A 20315-nucleotide genomic window follows, 5' to 3' on the forward strand; every position below is an offset into this window, starting at 1 on the left:
CATGATGCCAACCCCCCCTAGGCACAGCACGGTGGTGATGCTTGGAGCTCAGCAGGTACCTGGCCATCACTCCTGCCACTGCGGAGGTGCTCACAGGGCCTGGGCTCAGCCAGGCTGAGTCTGCTGACGTGGCTGCCTGCCCCACTGCAATACCTGCGCTCTGCACCCGAGCTGGTGCGCCCAGCAGGATTTGCCAGCACAGTGCAAAGGTGTGTTTGCGCTGGGAGAACAGCCTCTCTCCCTCCAGAGCACTGAGCTGTGTGGGCATCCCTGCTTCTGGGCCAGGGAAGCCCAAGGCAGGCTGAGGCCAAAGGCTCTGTGTTGGGCAGAGCAGCCCTTCCCCAGCAAGGACCAAAGGCTGGGATGGAGGGGCGAGGGTAGTGGGCTCTGTGTCAGGTGGAGATAGGGCAGCAGCAGCGAGTGACCAAGCAACTCCTTTGCAAACCCCACAGCCAGGGCCTGGCTGTGCAGGGTGGGACGCAGCAGGCCTAGCTCCACAGCATGGTGGCAGGAGCTGGGCCCTTGGAGCAAGGGCTGCTGCATCCTGCCTTGCGGAGCGAAGCCCTGCTAGACGCAGACTGCTCTGTGGGAGCAAAGAGAGCTCAGCCTAGAGCAATGTGCTAGGTGTTCTGTGAGGTCAGTGCTGTGGGAAACTGAGCAGAGGCTCAGCTCTGCTAAAGGCCCAAGTGCACCGTTTAGCTAAGCCTGATCTACCTCTTACCACACACACAAGTGCCCCTCGTTCAAGAGATCACAGGTTCTGGGCACCTTCCTATCGCGAGAGCCCAGCGTGCCAGCACTGAGCTCAGTCACCTCCCCCGGTCAGAGCAGGCCCCTCTGTTACACAGCCAGTCTGTCCTGGGAGTGGTCACTGCAGGCAGGGTTCCCTGTCCATTCCTAACCCAGCAAAGCCAAGAGGAGGGCCCAGGGCAGGACTCCAACAGGTTGCTCAGACACTGCAGTAGCTCAGGGCCACTGCTGAAAAGACACATCACATACAGTTGTGGTGACAAGTGTCTAAGAGTGCATGAGTCCGGTTTGTTCTGGCATGAACAAAATCCCACCTGGAAATGACAGCCCAGCTTGTCCATCTTCTCTTCCCCCAGCAGGCAACTCAGTGAGGAACCTGCCCACCCTGAAATCACCCACAAAACAGCATCCACCTTCTTTTCTGCAAAATCCACTGGTTCCACGTTAAAAGAGCTTTATTTTTTGGAAGTTCACTGTTTCTTTAAACCACATGATCTTTGTCGCAACTGTCTTATGATACTGTCCTATTTAAACATGCCATATAGATTCTGAATAAATAAAGCTACAAAGCCCAAGTTATGTACAAATATCTTAGGCAAAGATATTGTTTACAAACCTATATACAATAAAACAAATGTAAACAGTCAAATGCAGCAAAGGATGCACTGGAAAAAGGGACGTACAAACCCCTAACATTAAGTGGTGATTCTCCTCCACGCCTTCCCTTCCATTTGGGCAACAGGTTTTACATGGCATTTGTAAATAAATCAGTTGGCTCCTACAAATGAAACCCACAAAGCCAAATGAGGTGGGATGGACTAGACTGGAGAGGGAGATTTTCAAACCCACAGACCAAACCACTGGCAGGTTTGCATGTCCTTTTTGAAATCCAACAATTTTGAGGCACAGAGAGAGAGAGACAGCAAATTGCACAAACACATCGCTTTGCAGACCCACAAGGTACAGAGTGGCCCAAAACTGTCACAGAAGCCCATTGGTGGCACTGTAAAGTCTAGTCGTTCTACATTACACAGATCTGAACACTGGCTAAATGCTCACACGTTTTTAGGGGGCCTACTGCACTGGCAGCATTGCCAACACAATTAGTGGCTTCTCAGAGTAGCAAAAGAAAGACTCTAATTCTCCTTGAACGTTAGTGAAATGTTCATGCATCTAAAAAGTTGTTTGAGGCCAGGAGTCTCCTTCCCAGGGCATTTGTCAAATAGGATTAACACATCTAAACCGTACCTGGCATCCTTCAAAAATGGTTCCCTCCATACTGAAACTGTGGTGGCAGCATGTGCTTAAGTGCCAGGCTGCTAGGAGAAGAGGGATTGGAAATTCAGATTCAGCCATTTGAATCCTATCAAACCTAAGTTAGGAAAGGTACAAAGTGAAGGGCTGAGGATCAGTTGTTGGCTAGTGAGACTCCTGCATCCCGTGAGACAGAACACACGTATCAGCTTGTGTGACCCACGACAGAGTGTGACCATGTTAGAGAACGTCCACTACGGCAATAGGAGAAAATAAACTGTATTGACATTGAGTGAAGGATTGTGCGTGTGCTGGGACTCCTCCAGGCAGCGGGCCGGCTCCAACGCTGCTCCACACCACAAGGCAGGCTGAGTTCCAGCAGGGGGTGGTAATGGGAAGGACTCAGAAGCAGTTCTTTTCTTGGGGGGCTTCTGGTTGAGAAAAGGGTTAGTTCAAAGTCCTCCCGGCTGTTCATACGCTCAGAGGAAGCATGCCTGGCGCTGATGAGGGTCTGGACGATCCTATGCCTGGAGGGGGGCCTTGGTCAAAGCCGTTTACTGTCCTAAAGAGCGAGAAGACAAGAGAGGCTAGTAAATGAGGAATACAGCAATACACTGTGGCCAATGCATCTGCACCCTCACCCCGCACAGTGCTGGAAGGTGGGAGCCCGACTCCTTCCAGCTGCCTTCCTAGACATGCTTAGGGCTGCAGCACCAACAAAGGGCTACGTGCCAGGCCTAGGAGCTAGCCAGCTAAGGTGGGAGGGCAGGGTGTTGTCCCGCAAGCCATCCACCTGTCACTCAGGCCTCCCTTCGGCACAGGCCCCAGCATGTGCTCCTGAGCTCCACACGTCAATGGGACAACTCAAGTGATGCACTCGTGCAAGTCCTGTGCTGAATGGGAGCCCTGAACAGAGAGACGGGATCAGCCTCCAGCGGGCTGGGCTCCTCCTGCCCAGGGTTTTTACATCCCACTGTGAGAGAAACTCTCCCTGCCCACTGGGGAGCTGCAGGGCCATAGAGCCAGGCCTTGGGAGCGTGCACCATCCCATTGTTAACAGGCTCCCAGAGCCAGGCACTCAAAGCGTTACCAGCTACTGGACATGCTGACTGGGCCACGTCCTCACAACCAAGGGATCTGTTCATCAGATACAATCTGAACCAAGCAGCTCAAGCCCCACACCTCCCCATGGGCTCACTGGAGCCAGCAGGCCGGGACAGCTAAAGCCAGAGCTGCCCCTTGGTTTTGCGCTTGCTTCCAGACTATCTCCCCGGGAAACTGCTGGGTATTTTCTAAGCAGCATTTATGTTTCAAGGGTCCCTGTAACAAATCTGCTGCCCCAAGAACTGCACGGTGGTCACTGTGTTGCTTGCCATGGTCACCCCAAACTGCACACAGCAGAGGGGATAGAACTCAGAGCTCCTTGGCTCCAAGGAGAATCTTTTTCAGCTGTCAGCAGTACAGGGTATATGAGACACAGCAGAGCAGTTCTGATTCCATCCAATAATGGGGAGCGGTACACACACACACACAAAAAGCCTGATGGGTTAGTTAAGGCAGCAGCCGGTATGTGGTGTTAAAAGGGCGTCATATTTTTGCTCCTGCCGGCTATAATGAGCGCACTTCTTGGCTCTAGCCCCTTAGATCTTGTCCCATAGGTTTCCCATCTGGCGCTCTCTGCTATGGAGACAGGGCAGGATGTAAAAGGACTTGTCTAAAAAAAACGTTTAATTCATGACAAGCCAGGGTGTCTGTGAACTGTGCTATCACTTAGTGCGCATTATTCCCATCCTGTTTCAAAGCGGGGTAGACCAAGCATGACAGGGAACCGGGAGTGCGCAGCACCAGGGTCCACGTTGTGCATGGCCTGCTCCTGGGGGATAGACTCCCTGTGCAGTCAGTGTTTGTGCAGAGAAGCCCAAAGGCGCCATCTACCACCACCTGGCAGCCATTTGCTTGTGAGCTCTAAGAAGCTGGAGGGGCTCCCTCTGTAAAGCCAACATCAGCCAGGAAAGTGGGGAGAAGCTTTTCTCTGGTGTGTCAGGAAACAACCACAGAGGTTTACAGCGGGAGCTGCTCCAGGCTGACACTTTCCACACGTGCCCCGGACGTGGCTTTGATTTGACCAGGCTCTGGCAGTTCTCTCCTAGTTTAGATCTTCATCAATTTATGGCGCTGGACTGAGGTTCTACATGGAGCTCCAGGTTCAGTTTACACATCCTCCGGAAAGAGGCAAATCTTTCATTGGGGCTCTCACAGCAACCTCTCACTCTAGCTAAGGTATTTCTAGCATTTCTAGCAACCTCTCACTCTAGCTAAGGTAATTCTAGCCATTTGCTTGTGAGCTCTAAGAAGCTGGAGGGGCTCCCTCTGTAAAGCCAACATCAGCCAGGAAAGTGGGGAGAAGCTTTTCTCTGGTGTGTCAGGAAACAACCACAGAGGTTTACAGCGGGAGCTGCTCCAGGCTGACACTTTCCACACGTGCCCCGGACGTGGCTTTGATTTGACCAGGCTCTGGCAGTTCTCTCCTAGTTTAGATCTTCATCAATTTATGGCGCTGGACTGAGGTTCTACATGGAGCTCCAGGTTCAGTTTACACATCCTCCGGAAAGAGGCAAATCTTTCATTGGGGCTCTCACAGCAACCTCTCACTCTAGCTAAGGTATTTCTAGCTGCACCATAGTATCTACGCACCTCGCAATCTTTACTGGGCTCATCCTCACTCCTCTCCTCCGGAGACAGGGCAGCATTACTAGCCCCACTGTACAGAGGGGGAATGGAGTCTAAATGACTTGCCAATGTCACACAGAAAGGCCGGAAGCTTGTCTACACTTAAAATGCTGCAGCTGAAGATGTTGCCTATGCCACTGGGAGGGGATCTCTGGTTGGCACCGGTACCCCACCTCCCCGAGAAGGAGAATTCCCGTTGCCCTAGCACTGTGTACACCAGGGCTAGGTGGGGTTAACTGTGTCGCTCAAGGATCTGGACTGGTCACACCCCTGAGCGCCGCAGTTACAATGACCTCACTTCCTTGCGTAGACCAGGCCTGTGGTGAAGCTGAAGCTGCTCCAGGCTAGAGCACTGACTGCTGGACCATCTTTCAGCTCCAAGAGCCACTCTCAGCTTCAGAGCTCCCCAGGGCAGGCCTATGTGATGGGCCAACACCCAGAGCCTGAAGGTTCTGGTTTTACTGAAGATCCTAGGGATTCAGTGGCAATGGGCTCCTCATCCAGCTTTCCTTAACCGTGGCAGCTTCCTGAAAGGGGCCGTTGAGGATGCATTGCACAGCGATCAGGGTCAGAAGACGCTCCCTGTCTGGAGAGTTCTGTCGACAGGGTGGTTGTCTGCTCCAATGGCTGAGTCAATTCTCTGTATTGAGTCACCATTGGTTGATGTCACTGTAGAGGAGACCACCACTATAGCAGCTGCTTTCCTGCAGCTCCCACCCAGCTCAAGAATGGCTGCTCTTTAGCACTCACGGCATTCACACTCGCACGCAGTCGCTGAGGAAAAGGCCAGATCATTCTTTGCAGAACTAAAACAGTCACAGTGCAGGTTAGTCCAGAGCCAGCGGCAATCTTTACTCCTTTGGGCGTTCACCGTTTGCTAGCTGTGATGCCAAGTCAGTATCATAGCTATCGTCTGCCTGGAAAACCCGCAACGTACACAAGTGTCTCCGGGCACAGGGATCAGCACAGAAAGCTTCTCTATGACCCTGCAGAGGCTCTGACAACTGTCTAAGTGGGGCTGGAATGAGCTGGGGTGTTCCTGCGTACGCTGCCAGAGGTGGAAACTCCACCAGCCTCTAACGAGCTCTTACTGGAGGGGTTTGCAAACTGAACAGCTGCGATCTTCTTTCTTGATTAAAAAAAAAAAAAAAAAAAAACTTCCAGGGAAATCGATTTACCAATTTAAATACTCAAAAGTCAAGAAAAGGCTAGAGTTCTCCTAGCCACATACACCCGGCTCCAATGGGGATGGCAGATGTTTTCGGTCCCCAGGCTGCTGTTTAAGTGGGTTGGTATTTACATTAACATACACCAGGATGTAACATGAAATATGCGAGATGTGCAGTGCAGCCAGGGGGAATGTTACCACGAGAACCTGCTTTTTAATTTCCCGACCTTTGAGCTTTACATTCCGAGTGTTACCATAATGGAATTTCAAAAGGAGTTAATACACAACATGGCTGAGTGACACAACCCCCTACTGACGGAGTCTTAGGGGTAGAGTTACATCTTCATGGCACGTCCCAATTTGCAGGGCCATAAAACCAATTTGATTCCAAACTGCCTCTGGACAGGAAGCAGCTCCTGCAGCTTGCTGAGTTAGGGCAGGAGGTGGAGGGACAAAGGGCCTGAAAACATGGGGGGTTTGCTCTCTCCCGACTGAAGTAAAAATAGCCGAAGTTTGGCTAGAATAAGCGGGCCGAGGATCATCACCGGGCACGAGGCCACTCCTGGAGAAACGCCGAGGATGGAAGCATTTCCAACGTCCCCTGCTCAGATCAACCAGCTCCTCTTCAAGGCTCGTAAGGTATTCTCATTCTGGGGTGGTCCGTCTAAGAGGTATCTTCACCCACCGCTCTACAGAGATTGGCCACGTGCAGCCTGGGCACAACCAGTGCTCTGAACTGAGTTGGCAAATGTTATGATCCTGGGTTCAACCGAACCGCCCTGAGACCCCTGCTGAAGTGCTAATGGCTCTGCCCGCTTTGGAAGTCACAGTAGAGGGACTGAGTTTTTCCCAGAGCCAGCAAATTGCTGGTTGGAGCACTGTGAGAATCACAGGCTGGGAAGATGAGCTGCTCACCTTTCAACTCAGAGCCAGCGTTATTCAGTGTCCAGCCAAGACTGGCATACAAAATAAAATGGCAAAGGGACTCTTGCAACCTTGTCAGCTCAATAGCAACCCCACCACCACACTAACAAAGGAAGGGGATGGGTTAGCAATGAAAGAAGACTTAGAGCATGGGAACAAAACCAGTGGGGAACACTCCACATGAGAAGCCCGGCTGGATTACAGATGGAAAGTGACTCTCCAAGGTCACATAGCGAGTCAGCAGAAGTTAGGGCTCAGCTCTCTTCACTCCCCGTCTTCTGCTCCAACCACTTGACCATGCTGCCTCTGTCCTTGTCTCAGAGGCACCTGAATCTTGTGAGGCACATCCGTTATGGGGGGCCAGTTACACCGTGCCCATAATTACAGCCACGCAACACTCCTGAGAGTGGCTAGCTCTCGCTGCATGGCAAGATGCTCTGGATCAGTCTGCCGTCTAGAAGCCGTGATGCAGCCCTCTGGGGAAAATGCTGGCATGCGAATGAGGTGAAACATCAGAGCATTCCCTCTCAAGCTGTGCCCGGCGGAAGGGCTGAGCGACGAAGCTCTGCAGGCTTGGGAAATGCAAACTTCTCCAATTTGGCTTTGTCCAGTGAATTACTGCTCCAGTGCATGACGGTCAGCATGCGAATGGCTGCAGCATGGGAGAATTCAGCTCTCAGCGGCGCTCAAGGCCCTTTCCAAAGCAGACCTTCCCCAGCAGATTGCGGCCCCCTTTCCATACTGCCCAGTTCTTATCCACAGGTGCCCTGTACGGCCCTGCCATTTCCTGGGGCAGCAGAGTCCTCGGGGACCTGCGACGAGCTCCCCGCTGTAGCTGAGCAAGGCCCAGAAGCCCTCTGACAGCGCATCGTCCTAGGCAGATGAGCTATTGATGTGGCAGAGCCCAAATGAATGACTGGTGCCAGAAATGAGCCAAGCCGTCCCTTGCTTCGCAGGACATTAAGGGGGAAGGCGGCTTCCGGGCAGGAGTTACAACAACTGGGGGTGAGTCTTATCCACATAAGGAGAGTATCCGACTCCGTTAGCTCTGCCAGCAGCCACATCGAGAGGCAGCAGGCCGTGCTGGATCTTCCTGTGACCCCCTCTGGCGTTCCCTGAAGTGAGGGTGGGAAGCAACGACCTTGAGGAAATCGGATGGGCTTCAGCTCCCAAGGTCCATGAATGTCTGCAGCTCCCTGCTAACGCCCTGTTGCACAGGGAGGTTTGGCGCTACCTGTCCCACCCCTGCAGAGACTGGAACAAAGGAGAGAGGCGCAGGAGCCCCTTGGCACGCTCTATGAGTCAGGGCGACATGGCCATGGCTATTGGCGATGGCCTCTAGCTGGGAAAAGGTGCTTTGGGAGGGGCCTGACTCGTACTATAGGCTAGCTCCCTTACCCTAGTGAACACCTGGACCCATTAAACCATGGCGCAGTCCAGAGAGTACGACAGTGCTAGCATCTTTGGAAGAGCCATTAAACCTCATGCATCAGGGTTTCAGACTCTCTCTGTGGGATTAGGAGGAGACAATATGGGGGGGAAGATTATCCCTCACCTTCTACTGCAGGTGCATCTGGCTGGCCACTGTCAGAGGCAGGGCAGAGGGGTGGATGGACCTTGGCTCTGAGCTGCTCTGGCAATTCCTGCGTTCTTCTAGACACACTAAAAACATTATTCAGCTTAAGACCCTGCAAATCTTTTGAGCGATTCCCCCACTTGGCAGCACTGAGTGAAGGCTGAATAGTAGTTTATCTCCAGATCAAACTACTCCTGGAGACAATGGGACCAAGCTGGCTTGGCCATCACATCTCGGAGCAGGGTATGGAGGAAGGCTGGGATAGGACAAATGCATTTCAAGACAGCGCAGCAAGTGGCAGGCATTGTGGGGTGGCATGTGAGAGAGAGACACCTTTATCACACTCGCCTGGGCAGGCGGCAGCTCCCACGTCACAACACCAACATACGTTTTGGGGGTGCCCCAGCTGCCCTTCCTTTGCTACTGTGTTTTATTAGTTATATCTGGGCCTGCTCGGCTGACAGGCATGTTCACACTACATAGGGGCTTCATTGTTTTTCTAGGAACATGAACTAACGCCCAAAAGCTCATTCTGCGTGAGGACAGCTGAACACGAACATTGCTGTGGAAACCTGACGTCCCACCTTCCCTGCCTGCTGGCCAAGGTGTCTCTGGACAATTGCACAAGTCCCCACCTTCAAAGATCTGACATCTACTGGGACATCTTTCTGGGAGTTCTGCAAAAGATGACAACGTCGAGCCCCGCTGGATTGACAGGTGTGTTTATTGATAACTCTGTACTGGATACGGAAACCTGCCAAGTCTTTATTTGCCTTTCTACACACTCTTCAGCTGCGCTCCGGAGCCTGGGAGTCTAGTCCTTTGCCTTCTGTTCTTTGTGCTTGACTTCTTTCTGAATCTGTAAAAACTGAATCAGATACAGTCTCCATGCATTGCTCTATGCCAAGGCATTGGTGAGACTTGAGAAAGAACGCTTGTATCTTTATACACAATCTTGACATTGGTTAACAAATGCAAAACTGATTAAATGGCTAGCTTCAAAGCAAGCGTGGCATATGAAAGAGAACAAGTATCTGATAAGGCATCAATATACTATACTGAGCAACTAGTCTTTATGCTGCACCAAAGATGGGTCCTGTACATATAAACTCCGCTTTCCGCTTCAGAGGCAAAAGATCCAGCTCTTGTTCAGGAGCTCTTCAAGGTTTCAGATCTTTGATAACTAAAATATTTATATAGCAGCATTCATATATAGAGCAGCTCTCCAAGGATTAGCAAGGAACTGGTTCTCATGGCATTGTTCAGACCCTGCTCGCCCTAGCTTGATCTCGTTCTAGAAATAAATGTAATGCTGTTGCTCTGATTCGCAGAGAACTGGGGGAATACAAGACTGCCACAAAGAACGGCTCCAAAAACTAGCAACCACTGGGAAGATACCAGAAGTTGGTGTTTAAGCTAAGAGCACCGAGACCATATCCATCTGTACTGTCTTGAACACATTCCCCCTTTCTGTTCATCTTAAGTTAAAACATTGCACTGATCACAAACAATCATAACAACAACAGTGAAACTGAATGGACGGGTGCTTACATACTGTGCCTAACCCCTCCAATCCATTCTCTCTTCCTGAGAAGAGCACTCATCGGGTCTCACATTTGCCCTTTAGGTCCTTCTTTTCAGACTAGCTTCTGAGATGCTCCCAGAGCAGTTTGCACTCAGTGAGTGCACGTCCGTGAGACCTCTAGCTACTCAGCGCACGACTCGTGTGAGCAAGTGCTGTCCACAGAAACCTTCCAGGAGTCACGCTGCATTTCTAGTTCTTCCCCGACTAGCCCAAGGGCCCCATGGGAGACATCACAGGAGCCTGTGAGTTTCAGAAGCTGCCAATGATGCAGCTGGGAGTGACCATCCCAGCCTGGCTGGACACATGTGTGTTGGCGGGGCTCACACCACTACACTAAAAATCACTGTGGCGATGTTGTAGTCCCAGTGGAGGGGCTTTGGGTGGCTACCCACCCACCTGGGTCTGAGCTCAGGTGACCAGCCCGAGCCTTAGCACCCACACGGCTATTTCTAGCACACTCGTGCAGACTCTGCCAGCACAAGTCTGCCTACCCAGGTTAGGAGCTTTGCTGTGCAGATGTACTGTCCGAGGGTAGTGGCTGAAAGTCAAGCTCCTGTCCGATAACCAAAATCCCTCATCCCTTTTGGAAAGCTAGGCCTTAGCGATCTTGGCCAGACTGAGGTAACAGGGACAGATTCAGGATTTTAGGCTATTAATTTCTTCACTTGATTTGGAAACGTCTCTCCTATCCTATCATGTAACACATTTCCTCACTGGTTAATCTGCATTTTAAGCAATATTTTGCATTTACACGGCACCTTAATTTAGGGGATCAATCTCCCAGTGCTCTACAAATATAGCAAATTAATCCCCACAACCCTTGTGAGCTAGACCAGCATCTCCGTGCTACAGATGGACAAACAGGCATAAGGGTTAAGTGACTTGACCAAGGGCACAAATGAGTCTATGGCCCAGCCAGGAATACAGCCCAGATTTCCAAGCTCCTGACCCACCTCTTAACACCCAAGCCCATCCATGCAGCCAGTTTCGGGTCCGCATGTTGCGCCAGATTAAGACCCAATCAAAAGGAATCAACCACTTTCCCTGACATCCTTCCCAAGGGGATGCTCAAGAGCCTTCAAAAACAGACAAATTACAGATGGTCTCTGTAGACATGCTAGCCCTGCTGAGAGTGATCAAGTTTGCCCAGGGATAGACACTATTCCCAGGATATCCTGATCCCATCTCGGAGCCTACAACTGCAACAGCTCTAAGGCGCATAAGAGACTCCCCGGCTACTACTCAGTGGCTTTGGCTGACCAAGGAATGTGCGCTGTTGTAAAGCCCCTCTGTTCAGCTGACACCAATGGCCAAGACTTTGTTCCAGATATTTGTGCAAAAGGTGCAGATTCGGTGTCTGCTGTGCAGCAAATGCTGAACGGCGTAACACTGGCAGACACTGGGGGTGCAACAACAGGGACTAGTAACAACAGCTGGAGACCAGGTCCCTTTAGCCCTGTGATCATTTGTGTGTTTTCAGGGCTTCTTTGAGACTTTCTTCACAACTGTATTTTTTACAGGATAAGGGTGTTAACCTTATCCCCAACCCCCACTCCCCAACCTAGAGAACCAGTGGATTGCTCCTTAGTCTGGCCCCTGGTTTGACCTGCCTGGCTTGGGAGACCCTCTGGGTAGCATAGCTCTCAGGGTCATGGGAAGACAAGCCCCTCCACCCCGTCAGGATCATACACACCTAGGAAGGAGCCTGGGAGGGTTACAGAGCCAGGGAGCAGGCAGGGCTCTATTCTTGGCTCTGCCACTTACTCATGACTTGGGCAAGTCATCTCACCTCCGTGCCTCAGTTTCCCCATCCATAAAACAGGCATAACACTTATCTGCTTCACAAGGTGTTGTAAAGTTTAATGAGCTGACATTTGAGAAAGTGTTTGGTGGTTCTCAGCTGAAGGACATTAGAGGAGCGGGAAGTTTTATCTGCAGTGATATAATGCAGGCCAGTACAAGGCAAAACTGGTGTGTGCGGTTCAGTCACAGGCATGCATCTCTAACTGTATCGAGAGCACAAGCTGCATTCAATTCCCAATTCCCCATTCTTGAGTCTGAAAACGGTCACGTGACACCAGGACACTCTGTCTGATGTAATGATGGGAGAGAGATTGTGATCAGACAAAAACTGTGGCCTTAAGGTTTCACTAATGGACTATTAGATCATAAATCTAAGAAGAGCAGTGAGTAGAACTGACTACTGGTTATTCTCCAGCTCCAAGCATGCAATGCATGCATCTCATCACTCCAAATGAATCCAATTACCCATGAACAATGTGGGGAATACGACCTTTTCACGCCTGAGGGAGGAAAACGGAAACAGTTTATGCAAACAGTACAAGGGAAATTCTCAGACAGCACCTGGAGGGTAGAAACATGGGAAACGCAACAGAGTTAAACCCAACCAGAACTCAGCTAAACATCTGTGAACAAACACAGCTAACCTACTCTAAAAGAGACAGCTTAGTGGACCTATTTCAATGACAACCTATGTCCCAAATTCCACCTGTTCCCCTCAGCTAAACAGCAGAGTAACCTGAACACAAGTGACCTGTGCTTTACACCACTCACCTGTCATGAGAGTTCCCTGGAATGAAGCAGACTCCAGAGACTTGGATCTCTTTTCCTGGGGGACATTCTGATAAAGATGGACTATGGAGCGTTCATGAACACCAACACTATTCTCATCCCCATGCACTATCCCCACCAGGGTTCAGTATCTCTGTAGACAGCAGTGGGCAGTGGCAGTGATCTAGCTAAGGTTGGGCTGGGAGGGCTTTTTCCAAATTAAATCACAGTTTATGGCTAAAGAGATGTTTTTTCCATTGTTTTGGGCTAAACTGGGGATATAAAATGTCAGCTAATGCAGTGAGTTTAATAGTGGGAGTTAACAATGAGTTAATGCCAGGTGTACCCCAGACAGGCACTGGGAAAAGCTTTGCCCACACATTTCTGCCAGTGCACCTCAATCCTGCTATTCTTGGGCCTCTACAGTAAAGCAGATCACTGTTGTGGTCAATTGTTTCCCAAAGTGGATTTGAACACAGGTTTCTTGAACTAACAGGGTCCCCAGCTATACTTCCCGTTAAGAGGCATTAAAAGGAAGAAAAGAGAAGCACTCAGCTGCAGTTACCCAGGCTGTTCTGTGACCCCTGGGTTCTGGACAGGAACGCTGCATTTGTGAAGGAACGACATTCTGCAGGGAACTAATCTTACACCGACATGTGGGCTAATGCTCTGCTGGAGCTTTTAAAATCTTGATGCATTAGGAGCCTTCTTAGCTCTCCTGATCTTAGACCATGAGCCCAGCTGCTCCTGCGCATCTCCTGCATGATACCACTGAGTGCATTGTTCCTAAAGCTCGGAGCTGGCCAGGCCGGGGGTCCCTCCCCACTCCGTTCTGTAGATGCCTGCACAGCTCCGCTTGCCAAGGCGAGATGAAGGACTTGTCAAACACTGTAACCAACAGAACGGCAATTTGCAAAGGAAACGGTACTATAATGATTGGCTGAGTTACCTCTGTCACAATCCCACCACCCAACAATAGGCTGTTCATAAGGCAGCAGCAGCAGATTGGATCGGGTCTACGGGCACACGAGGCTGTTTCAGGCTCCAGCGACAGTTGGGGGCAGGGAGAAGAGTACAGGGGCTGGAGAGAAAGGAGGAGAAGAGGGGAGAAGAGAGGGCATGCCTCAGCTCAGCCCTTTGTGCCTAGCTACCACAGCAAGCCATGGACAAAGCCCTAGCAGGTGCTGAACACCGCTGGCGGGGGCTCAGTGACGTGACTAGAGGCTAATCTCGTGCTGCAGTGTGTAGGCACAACAGGGCTGACCTCATTCATTTCACAGTACTTTGCAGCTTAAATGCGTTGACAAAATACATAGGATCGACATAGCAATAGTGGAGATGTGGATGGAGCACAGACGCTACCCCTAGCTTCCAACACGCACCCATTTCAAGGGAGGAGTGCAGGGGAGGGAGGGAGCAGGTGTGAAAAGTGGGATGCCAGGGTACAAATCTCATGGGAAGCGAGATGTGACGCAGAGGGGGGAAGGAAGAGGAGGAGGTCAGGGCTGTGTAGAAACTGCCAACGTCTTGCATGCACGTTCATCTGTCAATTACATTCACTCTGTGATGCTTCTAACCTCTTTAGGTGTCCATTATTTACATGCTGGATTCTTAAACTTTCCCCAGAGACAACCTGCTCCTAACTGAAGACAACCAACCCACTTAGGCAGTGCAATGATAATCTGGATAATTAACAGTGACACCCCTCCCCACACAGCAACCAGCTTACTTGTCACATCACAATGCAGTGTAGCAATGCTGGGATCTTAAGCATAATCCTTCCCCATCAGCTTTCTTATCAGTTTGCACCTGGAATCTAGGCTATGAATTGCAAGTGTGAGTACCACTGTGGTGGTGTGCTGCTAATCAATAGGCCCGCAACATGCAAACCAAGTGGAAGGCTCTTTGATTTGCACAACCTTGAATTCTTTATTTTATTTTTTGCACCAGTTTCTGCTAAAGATTTTCACATGGTAGTTTCCAGGATGTGGCCTACTCTGCCGGCCATACAGCAACACCATGCAGCTGAGCACACAGGTTGCAAAGACTGAAATGTCAGCATTTCCAGTGGCACGCTAGAATTTTAACACCCTAAGAGGAATTTACTACTGCAAGTTAAAGAGGAACACAAACCTCTTGGTCTGTCATATTAGCGTTAAAGAGCATGTGCCACAGGGTTATGGAACCCTGTAGTACCGAAGAGAGTATTAATACTGTGACCAGGGACGATTATTCTAGCTCTGCAGGCGTGCACCACAGGTGCACAGCTCTTTACAAACACAGGAGAAATGCTCTCTGCCGCACAGTTGCTCTCACTTCTGCCTGGCACCCCAGTGGGGAAAACCTCCAAGGTGCTCCTCCAGTGTTTGCTCCTCGACGTCACAAAGTGGAAGCTCTGACTTCAGGCCTGACTGCATGAGGGTCAAAGGGAGCTTGGCATGAACAAGGAATAGAAGGATTTGGGCCCCAAGGGCCCAACACAGGAACAATTTGAGGGCTGGAGCCCAGACTCAGCTAGCTCGAAGGGGCTAATGCCATTTTCGTTTTCCCCGAGGAAGAGGAAATCAAAGCAAGCCGTGCCCCACCCCAGGTGAGAATCTGCTGCCTGCACTAGGCCACTCTGACTGAGGAAAATCTCCAGGATTGTAGAGAACACATTTCCCCCCCGCCCGCACCCCCAGGAGCAAAGTGGTAACTATGGAAATTTCAACACTAGTTACTTGACATTCTTTTTAAGCTCACATTACAACTCACTAGCGTTGTTTTGCTGCCTGGGCTTGGAATTACCATGGGACGCAGCAGGCCAGGAAACTAGGCAGTGGGAGAAACAAGCAACAGCAGTAACATCCACCAGCCAAGAGAAGGGTTTTAAGCAGTAGATCTGTTTTTTCTCCTTGCTTAGTAGAGGTCAGCACTGTAATCTTGGCTGCCACTGTTCCCGCAGGGCTCTAACCCACATTACGTTTTATCTATAAGACAAATGCTCTATTGGGCTAAAAGTGAGTGGAGAAAAGATCTCTCTGTTTAAAAAGTGACCCTGAAAGCCATCTCCTCTAAGCCAAAAACCAGTCAATTCCAACTCACCCTTTGTCAAAGAAAGACGTGTGCCCTGAATGAGAGAACTTTGTGCCGTTGCTGCTCATCATGCTGCTGCTAACGTTGCCTGAAATGTAGGATTTCCGTGAAGCCTGGTCCTTTGCAAAATTTCTGCAAGCAGCTAATTTGGATTCTAAGGCCTGTGGAAGGAATAGAGGGTACAGCTGTTAGAACAAAGAGCTCTTCTCCACTACATGACTTGAAATGGCCACTAGTGAGCCAGGAGGGAGGGGGGCGGCAATGTGATGAACTTCAGCACAAGCTAAGCTTCACTCGAACAAAGCTAATGCTTTTAGCAGCTATGGTTGCAAAGAAAACCTTTAGAATGAGAGCGCTAAGCCAAGCTCTCAAATGTGCTCAGCATCCACATTTGAGGGGGATGATTTTTCAGATGAGATCAGCTCCCATTTAGGCACCTAAATAAAGCGGGCCCATTCTCAACAGGAGCTGCTAGATGCTCAGCTCTTGAAAATCTGTCTCCGAATGTAAACTGCTGCAGCAGCACCTCCCTGAGCCTGCAGGCAGCACCCTGCCCTGATGCTGTTCCCAGCTTCCCCAAGCAGCTGACCAGGCTCCCCTGGTTTTCACCACTGCTCTTCAGAACCTTGGGGGGCAGCTGTGAAACTGACGAGAACCACATCAATTTCACTCTGCTGCTGCTGCTGGGGAAAACAGAGCAAGAGTGGAGGCAGATACTGGAGCTATTCACTGTAGAGGACAATTCAGAATGGAGAGGACGAGGGTTGTCAGAAGGAGTGGAGATACCCACCCACCCACAGCAGAAAATGCACCCTATCCTGCCGCTTGAGTGGGCCTGGGTGTGGTTCAAGCAGCAGCTGATGGGACAGAGGGCTCTCCTAAGCAGGAGTCCAGAGCAGCTTCCCGATAGAAATCCCAGCACCAACCCCTCCCCAGGAGCTCTGTGCCTGCATGGGAAGGTAAGCTGGGCTTCTCACCAGCATACTGCCCGAGTCACTGCTCTTCCCTATCAGCCTCTGGCTAACGGGTCTGGTCAGATTTTCAAGTCCTGCTTATGTAGCTCAAAGGCAGGGATGGCAAGAGCACAGGAGCAGATGAACAGATGTAGCGACCTTGTGACAGCCTAGAAGCAAAGACAACAGCCAGCACTGCACAGCAGGCCAGCCTTACCGGAGAGTGCCATACTGGGGGAAGCTGGGTTTTTAACCAGAACCAATAAACAGAGAGGAGAGTGGTAACACCAAGAAGAGCTCAGGTGCTGAAAGCCCCAGCTAACCTCACTATGGGGTGCATTCAGCACTGGACAAGACCCTACTTCTCGTGCTGGAGGTTTAAGGGTTTCATGGACTCTGCTGGTTCACTGAAGCAAGTGACTCATTATCCACCCAGATGTAAGGGAGGTGAGAGGGGCTCTCAGTGGGACAGAGGAGATCTAGAGTGTGGGCTGAGCAGTCCCGAAGGAGGAACCCCTAGAAGCAGCCAAGGCCAAGAAGAAGTTCTGAGCCAATCTTTATCTTACTGTTCATAAAGACCGGGGTGAGTTGGGACTTTACACAGTGGGTGGGCTGGGTTTCTAAGAGTGGGCTGGGAAAGATGCCTGCTTACTCTTGGACTTCTGCCCTCTCAGAGAAATCAGGAAGCTCCTTGATTGCAAATAAACTCCTCTACAACCCACACTGATTCTTACTCCTGCCTGCCCTAACTAGCCAGAAGCTCACAGGCAACAACTGGATTTTTAATTTTACCTTTGCTAAAATGATTTCCCTGGTTGTGGCTAACGTTATTCACAGCAGATTAGCTTCTAGGCACAAGAGATTAATGAAAATCAGCCCCAAGGGCAAGATTCTAACCTTAGACACAACCGTGTCCTCACTGTAGCATGAAACCTTGACACTGTGCATTGAGGCACAAACATACGAACAAGTTTTTCATGACTCAAAGCAAGTACAGCCATGTCCTCATTATATTGGTGAGCCCGGTGCTCCAAGCAGCAGATGTTTAAAGCATTTCTCCTCCACTTATAGCTGTAATCCATTTAACAGCTCAAACATTTCACTTCCCTCCCAACTGCACCATGGGGAATATTTGGCTCTCTCTTGGCTTATTCTATTGCCTGTTCACCAGCTTCACATAGGCCGCATACAACTCTGAGAAATGAGTCTGATCGGAAACTGCTCTGTGCTCTGTCACTTTCTTATCGAAGGACTCCCTGATTATTTTGGTTTTTTAAAATAGCTGCAGGGGGTGGGGGAGAGAGGTGCAGAGCCTCAGACAGCTGGAATGCACACTACGCCCACCACGCTCAGGAAGGTCAATCTGCACTGTGCCTAGGCATGAGACCTGCAGCCCCTTGAGAGAGAGATGGTGTGATCCTGTAGGCGCAATATTCAAATGTAAGCAATCCGTATAGGATGCCCAGTCCCACAGTTGGATGCCCACGCTATACGTTCTTGCCCAAATGCCAACCCCAGCACCCCAATGTAGTACTTGGAATCCCAGTCCCTTGTTTACACCTGGGACTCTCTAACTGAAGTCACCTTGTCACACACGCAGCCCTCCCAGAGCATGATGGGAAAGATCCCTCAAAGGCTAAAGTGGGGCTGTGCAGAGGCGTGGCCCCACAATCCCTTTTAGGCACCTGACACGACTGCAACTGGCAGCAAACAGTCCTAACGCTTGGTTCTATCACAGCAAAAACGTGGGTCCTACAGGACAAAGCACTTACCCCGACTTTCCGTAAGAGATCTCCCACAATGTTCAGTGCTGATATTCTAGCAGAAGGAGTTAGGGGGCTGGTACCAAACCCATTTGGTATAGCTGCAAACATAAATGCACTTCATTATATGGTCTGCTTCTCAGAAGTTTAAAATGGCCAATTCAATAAACTAACCTCTGCATAAAAGGGGAAATCTAAAATTCCACCCCAGCACGGCTCCCCATGCTGCTAGCCCCCAATAATACACACACTGTGGGATAACCAACTTAATTTATACCAGCTGTCTGCTTTCGCCACACTCTGCCTATAACAAGGGTTTGTGCGTTCCCCAGCTGTGGCACTGGCTGCACAATGCATCCCTTGCCACAGAGCTGCAATAAACTTCTTTTTTATGTTTTTAAATTATATTATTAGCCCTTATCATTGTGAACAGCCTTCCACACACGAAATGAGTGTAAACCAGGGCCGTGCTGTCTCCCAGAATCTGCAATGGAAACAGGAGCTCAGAGCCGTGCACTGACCGCAGCATCTCATCAGCACAGTCACTCTGAGACCTAGTTTAAATTATCAGCATTGTGACCTATTACTCTGGTGGTCATTTCAGCAGAAAGATCCAGTGATTGCTTATCCTACAATCTCAGACTGTCTCCCCAGGATACCCAACCTCGACCGCCCCCTTTTGCATTGTCAGTGCAAAAATCTGCAGCATACTGAATACTCAAAGGCAGGGTAAAGTAAATTGAACACAATATCAAATTAAATCCAAAGGCTGAGCTGACTCACTTCCATATTAATTCAACAGAAAACTCTACTCCTGAATTTACCTGAAGCTGCCCCAGAATTTCTAGCAGGCTGTAGGAGGTGCAGCTTTTAGGCACAACTTGCTGCAGAGTACTTGGTGCCTATACGTTCCTAGGTTTACCCAAGAGTGCCACAGTGGAACCGAGCTGGTGGGAGTGCTGTTTGTCAGCAGAGTTTCGTGTTCCCACAGAACCACCCCTGTTGCACTGCATACCTTTTGGGGAAGGAAAGCTATTCTCTGATCCTTTTCCAACAGGCGTGGCTGGCAAAGAGAGAGATGCCTGGACAGCAGAATCCATCTTTTCACAGTCTAGAGTCGGAGAACTAGGAGCAGACTTCCTGGTGACCTCCTGTTGCCTTTCTCGGACAGCTAACTCTTGCCGTAAGTCTGGAAGTTGGAAAAAGAAAAAACGCACATTTCATATTTATGGCTTGATGGTTAAAAATGCAGCACCGCGATCATCCCTGGGGGCACGTACATGGCATTCTTAACCCAACCCAACATGAGCTCCCCAAGGCCAAGCTAAATGCAAACTCAACCCTCACCAAACAAATAATGTATTTCACCATCAGCTTCTCCTCTAAGAGCCTGAGCAAACAGCTATGCCCTGAAGGTCAACAGATCCTGGCCCTTCAGACAAGGCGGTGAGGGGAAGCAGATTCCTCAGCGACAGGGCCGCTGCTGAAAATGCCCTCCAGCCATTCAACTCTAGAAACCCTAAGGACACCCTAAGCAAGAGCAAACCAGCTGATCAACTGCAGTGACACTGCAGGGGAGAGGTGGCCCCTCTCGCATCTAGGACCCAAACTGCATAGAGTGTTATAGCTCAAAATCAACCCTCCCGTTGCAACTGGCAGTGAACAGGTAGCCTTCACCGCATCAATGGAATATGTGCCTCAGAGCCAGCACAGCTGAGCAAACAGGCTCCCGTGTTCTGCCCCAGTTGCAGCTCACGTGTAGTCATCGGGTGGTCCCGTGTAGAGTGCATTATAATAACCTCTTGGGAGGTCACAAAGGCACAGACAGCTCTGTGTCAGAGCTGCAGAGAGTCAGCGCTTCCAACACAAAGGTGCTTCTGGCCAACAGCTCCACTGACCTAACAGTGACAGTGCAGATAAATGCAAGCCAGGAAACTCACAAAGGCCATTCTGCACTGGATCGCCA

The 20315-nt window shown here is 50.4% G+C and overlaps 1 protein-coding gene across 4 annotated transcripts in view; it reads right to left on the reverse strand.

The window, feature by feature from the left end:
• Nucleotides 1–1174: 1174 nt before the first annotated feature.
• Nucleotides 1175–20315, reverse strand: part of NDEL1 (nudE neurodevelopment protein 1 like 1) — a 44319-nt gene continuing 25178 nt past the window's right edge. For 2 of the 4 annotated variants that reach the window (XM_074971956.1, XM_074971954.1), the window contains 5 exons: nt 19365–19538; nt 18359–18450; nt 15643–15794; nt 13508–13639; nt 1175–2566 (listed from right to left, as the gene is read on the reverse strand). In XM_074971956.1, the coding sequence (XP_074828057.1) occupies nt 13543–13639; nt 15643–15794; nt 18359–18450; nt 19365–19538 (515 nt within the window). In that variant the 3' untranslated portion in view covers nt 1175–2566; nt 13508–13542. Of the gene's footprint in view, nt 2567–12255; nt 12291–13507; nt 13640–15642; nt 15795–18358; nt 18451–19364; nt 19539–20315 lie in introns of all 4 variants that reach the window. The other 2 variants (XM_074971958.1, XM_074971957.1) reach the window with 2 other exon arrangements.

Source organism: Natator depressus, chromosome 14, assembly GCF_965152275.1.
Source record: "Natator depressus isolate rNatDep1 chromosome 14, rNatDep2.hap1, whole genome shotgun sequence".
Classification (NCBI taxonomy): domain Eukaryota; kingdom Metazoa; phylum Chordata; order Testudines; family Cheloniidae; genus Natator; species Natator depressus.